At 33.5% G+C, this 10597-nt stretch overlaps 1 protein-coding gene across 2 annotated transcripts; it reads left to right on the plus strand.

Annotated features, from left to right (window-relative positions):
• The first annotated feature begins 2510 nt into the window (after nucleotides 1-2510).
• LOC105039813 (phenylalanine--tRNA ligase, chloroplastic/mitochondrial) lies at nucleotides 2511-10597 on the plus strand. 2 transcript variants are annotated; one of them, XM_010916091.4, is made up of 10 exons: nucleotides 2512-2874; nucleotides 3321-3514; nucleotides 6332-6538; nucleotides 6613-6730; nucleotides 6887-6963; nucleotides 7554-7733; nucleotides 8237-8281; nucleotides 8808-8912; nucleotides 10173-10286; nucleotides 10361-10597. In XM_010916091.4, exons 1-10 carry the CDS (start codon nucleotides 2601-2603, stop codon nucleotides 10409-10411), a joined length of 1365 nt encoding a protein of 454 aa, XP_010914393.1. In that variant the 5' UTR covers nucleotides 2512-2600; the 3' UTR covers nucleotides 10412-10597. The 2 variants fall into 2 exon arrangements, 1 of the variants encoding a protein (XP_010914393.1); XR_002163689.3 differs by lacking the exon at nucleotides 10361-10597 and having other exon boundaries at nucleotides 2511-2874; nucleotides 7554-7759.

Consider the following 10597-nt stretch of genomic DNA (forward strand, 5'->3'; position numbering starts at 1 on the left):
ATAAAATACTTCAAAAATTAAAATTTTCTATTTAAACAGTACATAGTTTTCTTAAATCCTATCTGATATAACTTTACAATGTATCTTATTGTTTGAAATTTTACTTCATGGTAATTGCTCAAGATGGTGCAATAAAACAACCAATTATTTATAAAAATCAAGGAAATAAATTACAAACAAAAAATCGTATGAACCTCAAGCATCTTATAGACACTTTTTTTTTTATAATTAAATATAAGGATACATCAACATATTGACATAACATGAAGAGCAAGTATGAGGGAGTACAATAGTGAGGAAAGATGAATGAAAAAAAATATATGGAGTATTATATTTTTCAAATATGAAGTCATTATTTTATCATGAAATATTTTTCCAACATAACAACTTGCATCAAGACATCTTGAGGAATAATGGTTCATAGATATTTTTTTTTTTAAATCTAAACATTTTATACTAGTAACTAGAATTTCTATGTTTTGAATTTGCCATCTATTTTATCTTCTAAAAATATTTAATATTGAAAAGCCATTAGTTTTCTAATAGATGCGTAAATTCAATGGCTTGAATAAAAATAACTTGTGAAATAATGATTCATTGTTTAAATGAATATAAAGACTAAATTAAAATTAAACTACTAATAAGTTCTATGGTTATACTTCCTGTATCTAGCAATATCTACATAAGCAAATTTTGTCATCCAATTTAATGATATATAACATCATGCAATTGACTTTTCTTTTTTTTTTTTGCTTGTTATAAAATTTAACTTTTACATAAGTCAAAGATACTAAACCTTATGCTTGTTAAAATATTTCCATACATACATACAAAAAATAATATTATTTTTTGAGACAATTATTTTTAAAAATGTAGGAGTGATTTTATTTCATTTCCATGTTGAGATTGGATTATATTAAAAAAAGGTGTTGTGGATATTTTGAATTTTTCAAAGCAAAGGAATTTATTTCAAAGAAAGCTAGAATGCAAACTTTATTCAAATTATCTTATCATTTTTCTTAGTTACCTCAATATCTAATAAGTTATTTTAATCTCAATTTTGTAAAATTCTAGATCCTATATTCTCTCTCCTCTCACTCCATCAAATTCTTTTTTCTTTAAGCAAGCTTATATTTTATTAAATACTTCATGTACCTAATAATCCTCTCGAACATTATTTCTTAGAATTTTTTAATCTTAACTCTTCTTTCTCCCTACTCTATCAAAGCCAATCTTTTCTTTCCTTTTCTCCCAGCCACTTAACTCATTTTTACTCTCATTTCACTCAAAGTTACCGTATAAAGCATATATTAACCTTTACTATGCAAGGAATAATTCATTTAACAAAATAATACGAGTTCAATCAAGAGTTTTTTGTAATTAATAGCATGGAGATTTAAATATCCCAACTTGTTAGATAAATATTAGTTCAATATAGTAAATAAAATGTAAGCGATTCAACTGATAGAGTCTTTAGGAGTTTGCTAGTGATTTAGATTAGAGTTCTACTTACATATTTTAAAATTTATTACCTTGATAGATTAGCTTGGAGCTAAAAATATCTTCCTATTATATCAAAACAAAAGTATGCTAAAAAGATAAGGAAAGGAGGAGGAGAAGACCAAGCTAAATATATTATGAGAAATAAAAGAGCATCTTGGAAACACCATAAGCTTCTAAAATGAAATTCAAATTTCAAAATACCTATTACATAATATTTAAATATTCAACATTTGAGAGCTTAACATAATAGAGCTTTATATTTTATGGCATTAATATTCTTAAAATAAGTCTTATCATGTGGGTTGGTTAGCCTCTCATTTTTTATGTCTCTCATTTTTTTTGTAAGTTTTCTCTCTAATATTTTTTCTCCATTCCACTTTTGTATCTCTTTTATATCAAATAATATGTGTGGTGGTGCATTCCATTATTTTGCTAAAAAAAAAATAAGATTGAAAGTGAGGTTCAAAAAATAAAAAAAATATGATAATATTTTATCCAAACAATGTAACCTCATAATAATAGATATAACTAGTTTTTAAATATTTTTTATTTAAATGACCGTCACGTTTCTTAGACATAAGAGGAAGATTGGAGCGAAAATGCACTTGAGGGACTTAGATAAATAGCAAATTTTGATTTATTGTAGCATTTTTTAAAATTTTTTTATATTCCTAAAAATGATTTATCTTTTATTAATTGTAATTACTGTCACATCAGCCTGTTTTTAACCCATCTGTGGTGTGAGGGGAATTTTTAGTTTTTTCTCGGTATAGGTATGAGGGGATCATTTGATAAGTATCGGGACAAATACTTCTACATAAATGATTACTATATATATATATATATATATATATATATATTGTATGTATAAAGATTATTATCTTGTTAGAACAGCTAAAATACTGTTACTATTATTTTGAATGTTTACATTAGAAAATAACAGTAAATAACTATTTTCAGAGGCATCCGTTATTTGGGGATACCCTCCTTACTGATAAATTTCTACGGCGGCTGTAGTCTTCTTTGTGGCTCTGCGAGCGTCGGTGGGAGACTCCGGGGGAAAAATCCCAGCTTTTTTTGACCTCCGGAGTTAGAGGATGCTTATCCGAGTTCTCTCCATCCATCCCGCCCACGCCTTCCGAATGGCGATGCCTCTCTCCCACTCGCCCCTTCTCAAATCTCCTTCCTATCTCCTTCTTCGCCACCATTCCTTCGCTCCTCCATCTCTCTACCGCTTCCTCTCCTTCCGTTCCCTCTCTTCTCCTCTTTCTTCCCCCTTTTCCTCTCTCTCTTCCAACAGATCCAGCAAGAAATGGAAGCAGCCAATCGCCGCTCTCCTCGAAATCGGCGGCGTCAAGATCGCCAAAGACGGTGGCTCCTTCTTCTTTCTTCTTCTTTCAAAAGATCGCATTTTTGTGCCATTGGCTTGATATCTGGTTCAAAAAGACTTCTTCTTCTTTCTTTTTTTTTTAACAATTGATTCGATCTTTGGTTTTCCTCTCCGGTTTTTGGGTGGTGGGATAGGTACTCCATGTTTCTTATTTCAAAACATCACATTTTTGCGGCATGTTTGATATGCTTTTGAATAATTGATTCGATGTTTGTGTTTTTTCTTTCCTTGCTTCGTTGATTTAAAAAAAAAAAAAAAAACATTTTCGTATCGTTGGTTTGATATTTGGTTAGATAATATTTTTTTGAATTCATTAACTCAATGTTTTTCTTTATGTTTCTTGGTTTGATGGGTTTGCTCTTTGGAAAAGATGACGATTTGGTAGCATCAACTTGATTTTCTTTCTGCTTCTTGGTTGATGGGTTAGATGTGGTAAAGGAGAATGATCCCACGAACAATGTCCCGGACACAATATTTTCAAAGCTTGGGGTGGAGCTTCATCGCCGAGATAACCATCCGATTGGGATTTTGAAAAATGCCATCTACGATTACTTTGACACTAACTTCCCGGCTAAGTTTGTCAAATTTGACGACTTATGTCCCATTGTTTCCATCAAAGAGGTACCAAGGAATTACTTCTATGGATATCTTAGGACTTGTGCATAAATTTTCATTAAAGATCCAAAAATTCTGTCTTGTCGCTTCTTTTCCGAATCAAAATTTTCTCATGCAAATATGTTGGTGGGTAGCAGGTATTAAAACCTTTGTTTTCTTGCTTGGAAATGATGCATTTCTCCAGAATAACTCAAGAAGAAGATGTGCATAACCCATGGTTATACAAGCACAGGTTTATATAATAACCATGTCCCAAGATTTTTGTAATGACCTATTTTAAAATGATTTCTAAGATGCTCTAAATTTTGTTAGGCTATCCATTTATGTTGGTAGATTTATGCCATAAGATGTTAGTGAGAAACCACAAGCTTTAGCAGTAGTGGGATATAGAGTGGTTAATGGTGCAGAATTCTAAAGTGGCAGCTGTCTTCTAGTTGAATTTGTGAACCTAGTGTCCTCATTATCAGGCCCTTGACCTTTGACTTTGGTTTTTATTCAAGAACTAACCTTCTGCACCTGGCAGCAGAGTAAAAAATCCGGAATAATTGGGTTAATGGAGTAAGCTGGAGGGGTAAAAACTCTCAAAGTCTCAACAAGGTATTGACATGCTGCCTTACCTGAACACCCACATGAAGCACCTCCTTGTTGGATATGTATCCAAGTGGGATACACATCAAACACTGGGATACTTATTGAATTCTTTTGACTATAACTTTTAAAAATTTGTAAAAAGTCAAACTTTTCCAACAATGAGTTCGACCCACTATAATAATGCTAAAAGTGAGCTTTTGTCCATCTTAGAGATTGGCCAGGAATGCAGTTAACTAAATTATTTTCATAAACATCAATATTTTTTAAAAATCTTAAGCTAATTAAACGTTTGGATGTGAAACATGCATATTTGAAGACCTTAACAAATAATAATTATACTCTTTTCTTTTAGGCAATTAAACAATATTTAAATATATAAATTTTTAGTTAAAATTATTTTCTCTATATGATTCGCTATATATCTTTTTTTTCCCCTCTATCTACATTAGATAGTTGGGCTCGTGTCCAGATCTAATTCTTGTGTCCATGACCATACAGGTCCTAAATATGCCCAGGAAATAACTTAAAATAACTAAGGGCTCATTTGGCATCATTGTTGTTTGTAGGTTTTTGTTTCTCTCCAAATTAATGAAATGGCACTTGGAGATGCACATCAAAAATTAGAAAAGGTTTCATCACACATGTTGTTCAATCTTGTTCATTTTCTTCCTGGGCTTTTGAAAATGAAAACAGAAAACAGACGGAATGCAACCTCTAAATTATCAACTTGACCAAAATATACCTAAGAGATATCTTAGCATGCGCACGAGCAAGCACAAACATATGCACACACATGCGTATATTCGATCTTGTTCATTTTCTTGCTGGGCTTTTGAAAATGAAAACAGAAAACAGCAGGAATACCAAATGACCTCTAAATTATCAACTTGACCAATATATACCTAAGGGATATCTTAGCATATGCACAAGCAAGCACAAACATATGCACATACATGTACATATACATACACATGTATATGTGTACATTTGTTTGTATACATGTGCTTTGTCCCAATATGTAGATTTTAAAGGCTTCCATGTCCAATACTTGGGGGACACCCTGGCATTAGGCACCCATGCCAAATGTGCAGGTAATGCTGATAAGCCATCTACAGGTGCCAAAGAAACCTCACATACTTTTATCCATTTCATTTCCGATGCACTTGTAATCTATACATTATAAGTAGCCAAGTGCTTCGTTCTCTTTATTGCAGTGGAACAAATTGATAATTTCATGCTTATATCCTTTTTTTTTTTTGGAAAAAAAGTGAGAATTTGTTATGGAGCATTGTCATTCTTTGTTACACCAATTCTTTTATACATAAGATCTGAAAAGATTAAAGATGATAACTTTATGTGGATCAATTGATTCTGATTTGGGTTCTGAGATAGCATTTAAATTTGCTGTATAGCTAGTTGATCATGTGAATGCCTTGTGTGAAGTTAGAAATTTTTTAGTGGTAAATCTGTGATGCTGTAAATAAGTTGGAGTTAGAATTTTAGTGGTAAATCTGGCATGTTGTAAATAAGTTCACAAAGTAGAATGAATTAAAAGCATATGTTTAAATTCAACTAATGATATAAGTGTAATTAGAAAATAATTGTATGCAATATTTGATGGTACTGCCAGCTCAACACATCTAAAACATTTTTGGTGCCCTATACCCTATCTTTGCAGCAGCTCATGATGATGAACAAGAAAATATATTGCTAGTCATCTCAGAATTTTGGATCTCTTGAAAATAACAGATTTGTCCTTTTTCTGATATATGCTTTTCACATTAGTTTTCATATGAAATTAATGAATTCATAAAAAAATTATCTCAAGTTTACAAAGGATGAGGTCTTGTTTTCCTTTCTCCTCAGATGATCAACAAGGCAAGAAAAGTTTTGCTTGAAGAAAATCAGATGTATATATGTGTCAATAGAAAGGAATTATGATGACATTGGGTTCTGAGAACTTTCTTTGATGATTGATTTTTGAGTCATCTTAAGAAGCAGGTTTCACACAGCCACATATCATATATATCATAATGGCAGAATCAAAGTGCTTTTGATTAGCAAGCGATGCACTAATGAGATTGCGACAACATTTTTTTGATTTCCTGTTTCATTGCTGTCACATGCTGTCCAGTCGCTTTATATCCAAATTCACGAGCATGCATACCCTTTGAGGGCCATACAATTGATGAATCATTTCTATATAGTGACCATAAATGCCGCTTCTTGCAGAATTTTGACGATGTACTGGTTCCTGCTGATCATATAAGCAGGAGTTATAATGATACATATTATGTTGATGCTCAGACTGTCTTGAGATGCCATACAAGTGCTCATCAGGCAGAGTTATTGAGGAAAGGGCATTCCCATTTTCTTGTAACTGGGGATGTCTATCGTAGGGACTCAATTGACTCAACTCATTATCCTGTCTTTCATCAGGTTTTCATACTTTATCTTTTAGAAATTCTTTTTGGTTATTCTATCAATTATTTTATAAGTGCCTGCAAATACAGATGGAAGGTGTTCGTGTCTTCTCCCCTGATGACTGGGCGGGTTCTGGCATGGATGCTACATCTTATGTAGCCATGGATTTAAAGAAGTCTCTTGAGGGTTTGGCAAAGCATCTTTTTGGTACTTTTGCCCTTATCTTTCTTTTTTTTTTCTTTTTTCGCTTTTTTGGCTTTATTTAACATTGGATGTTAGCTGCTGCTGCATTTTTATTTGTATGGTCATTGAAGGACCTGCTAACCTGTAGTTCCAGTCTGACATATCCAATGAAATGTGCAGGTGCTGTGGACATGCGCTGGGTTGATACTTACTTTCCCTTCACTAATCCATCCTTTGAATTGGAGATATTTTTTCAGGTGCATGTCTCCATTTTATACCTCTACCTTCTCCTTCAAGTATAAAGTGCCAAGCAAATATTAGCATATCTTCTTAGTTGAGCATTTAGAAAATGAATTATCCTGTTAGTTACACATTAAAGAAAGGTTTAAACTGCCCTTTCTAATTGCTGTAATCTGTATGAATGCATGAATTCAAGGACAAGATTGCTTGAATTGTTTTTATATGCTTATAAGTAGTTTGTCCTGCCTAATCTGTCTTTTGTTGTGCATTGCTTCACATGAACCGGATGCTTAATGAATAACATGAACATGGAAGATTGAAAGTTCAGATATTTTACAAATGTGCTAGCATTATTGAGTCCTAACTTTCCAATAATTGATGGATGATGTATAATTTAATGGAGTTGGAATTCATTGATGGGAAGAATTAAGTGTAAAGATAAGTGCAGGTTCTGGCTTATGCTTCACTTTGCTAACTTTGCTTCTCTTCCCACACTACCATTTTACCTCTTTCTCCTTTATAGTTTTGTATCTGATATATGTTCATGTGGTTTTCTTCATTCTAGTGTTATCTGGAGCTTATTTGTTAATTCCTAATGCTGTTGTAGGAGAAATGGATGGAAGTGTTGGGATGCGGAGTGACAGAGCAGGAGATTCTCAGAAGAAGTGGTAGAATGGATGGTGTTGCATGGGCCTTTGGACTAGGGTTGGAACGACTTGCAATGGTTCTCTTTGATATACCAGACATTCGACTTTTTTGGTCAACTGATCAGCGATTTACATCACAAGTACATCTCCACCTGATTTGCAGCTGGTAGAATTGGGATTTCTTGCTAGAGCTTTATATATATATATATATATCAAGTCTGTCAGTATCCATATCTTGTATGCATGTTCAAATGTACATCATGCAAGCAACATCCACCAAGAGAAGTTTGGTAAAAAATGTAAAGACAAATATAAGACCATTTGCTATGGAGGTTATCTTGATATGATGTTATCCAAGTTTAGGAGATAGAGCGTCGCTAGGGTTGCTGGTAGTGAAGTTAGCAAGCATGTACATCAACAACTTGAAGCCTATTTGTGCTCTCACTAATTTCTTGTGCTTAGAGTTCATCATTTTACACAGTCTAGGTGAATATGAATATGAATACATAAATTTGGTAGTTTCTCCATTGAGTTGACATTAGGGACCCATTGACCAAGACGTGCTTTTATCCACTGTTTCTGTTTAGTATGTAAGCTTCAACATCATGTAAATAAATTCTGACCTTTTGCTTCCTGTGTACAGTTTTCTGAGGGAAAACTTGGCATCAAGTTCCAGCCATTTTCAAAGGTACTATGATAAACTCCGTGGTTAAATTCAATATATGCAAAAAAAGGTCCTATGAACAGATTAGTAATTAGGCTTTCAGTTGTGGAATATATTAAACTCTTACAGTAGGCATATATCTCAACATTAAAATCGATATGCTTATGCAATAATAAACAACAGCTTTGTTATGTGTATTATATCCATCTTTTCTTTCAAAGGAAAACAATCCTGAGTTGAATTTACAAAATTCTGGCTTTTCTGGTATTTTGGAATATGTCATATGAATATCACCAAAGTCGAGCAGATTTTTTTAACCAAAGCTCAATTACCATAAAGACTCTACATTTCATTATTATTAACATGGCATTCACATAAAAAAAAAAAAGAAAAAAAAAGAAAAAGAAAAAAGGTAAATTATGAAAACTTGCAACTACTAATAGTTACAAGGGGAATTTTTTATATTTTACAGTAACCTTCATATTTTATTGAAGCTCATCAGAACTGAGTGTACTTTTGTTTACTTTGTAATATTTTCATTTTCTTGCAGTATCCTCCCTGCTACAAAGATATGAGTTTCTGGATCAGTGATTCTTTTACTGAGAATAATTTATGTGAAGTTGTTAGAGGAATTGCTGGGGATCTGGTGGAGGAGGTATGACTTAGTGCCCTTTTTTCTACTCCACATTTCTGTCAGTGGATTCTCCCCTATCGGTCATTGTTTAATTATTAAATTATGTAGCTGTAGCTTTGACCAATATGGACCAATAAGTCATAGATGAGGATAACCTTTTGCACCAAGTGTTCTTGTAACTTACTGTTTAATTGCAAACCTTCTGAGGTCCCGATTGAGAATATGTTAATCTACTCTGACAACCTCTGCAGCACATTTTTGCTCAGAGCAGGCATACAACTGCATCATTCCTGATTTGGTATGTTGCCTTCTTTTGATAACTGATGCAATGCAGCATATTGTCGACAGGGGCAGGCCTAGATGTACTCTGCATGATTCCTGAAAGATATATCTTTACCTTGATTAATATGTATTTTTTTGATCATGATAATGAATGAACAATCCTAGTAAGTTCCTTGAGAAAAAGCAACTGGAGATTCAGATCCTGCACTGTAAGATGCTGAACAAGAAGTTAACAAGCAATATCCCATCCAAGATTTGCTATCTCGGTACTGGATCCTGTACCAATACCATCGTATTATAGTGTTAGTACATGGTTTGATACGGTACAAGACAGAATGCCGATACGAGATTGGTATGATATAGTATGTCTCATACTGAACAATATGGGGCGGTACGGCAAATCATGATCCCATCCATTTTAGTTCCGTTTGTCATATCTACTTTGCTACCAAATCCTAGCCAATGCAAATCTGTTATAATTGGAGGTTTCTTGGTCGGCATTATTTCCATCCAAAGTTTTTTTTAAATATATATGTGTGTGTGTGTGTGTGTGTGTGTGCAACTTCTTCTTCTTGATGGATCAAATCTATTTGTTACCTTTCACACCAGGGTTTTATCTAACATTATTACCTATGCATAAACCCTAGCACAGCCTCGCTTTGTCCTCAGCTGACACTACTTTTAATCTGAGGTACTCATGTGAACTGCTGATATTTTGGGCTCTCGACATGTTTGCGTCAACAGTATCTTCTATTCTACACTTCTGTTTCTTGTGTGCAATGTCTGCTAGTTACCATAGACCATCTTATGATAGAAAATTAGAAATCACATATCTACATTGTGAGATCAGTGGTTTCACTGTCAAGTACAGGGTCTGCTAATTGTATAATGTGTACTTCATTTGCAATACTGTGTTTGAACCTGAACGGAGTGCACTTGGGTCTCATCACAAACCGAGCACCTAGACTTTTGCTCATTTGAAGTCTTGTTTGCTTGCAGGTGCAGTTGATCGATAATTTTACTAATAAAAAGGGTATGACCAGCCACTGTTACAGAATTGCATACAGGTCAATGGAACGTTCACTCACAGACGAGGAGATAAACCAACTGCAGGTATGAAAAATGTTTCATCTAATTGTTAGGATGCATAATCTAAGAAAATACTGAGTGTCATACTCTGGTTGCAGGGGCGTGTTAGAGAAGCAGTGCAGAGTAAACTGAATGTTGTTCTAAGATAAGATTTTAGCCCAGGAGGAATCAATTTTGTCATTGTAAACTGTACAGACATTAATTTTATACAAATTGCAGTAAAATTCTGCTAATCATGTTGTATTCAGATGTTCTTGATGGTTCAATTGGAAAGAAAGCACACATGTAGGTAGCCAAATGAGTTACATTTCGTTAAGGGTTGACATACTTAACCA

Source organism: Elaeis guineensis, chromosome 1 (assembly GCF_000442705.2).
Source record: "Elaeis guineensis isolate ETL-2024a chromosome 1, EG11, whole genome shotgun sequence".
Lineage (NCBI taxonomy): Eukaryota > Viridiplantae > Streptophyta > Magnoliopsida > Arecales > Arecaceae > Elaeis > Elaeis guineensis.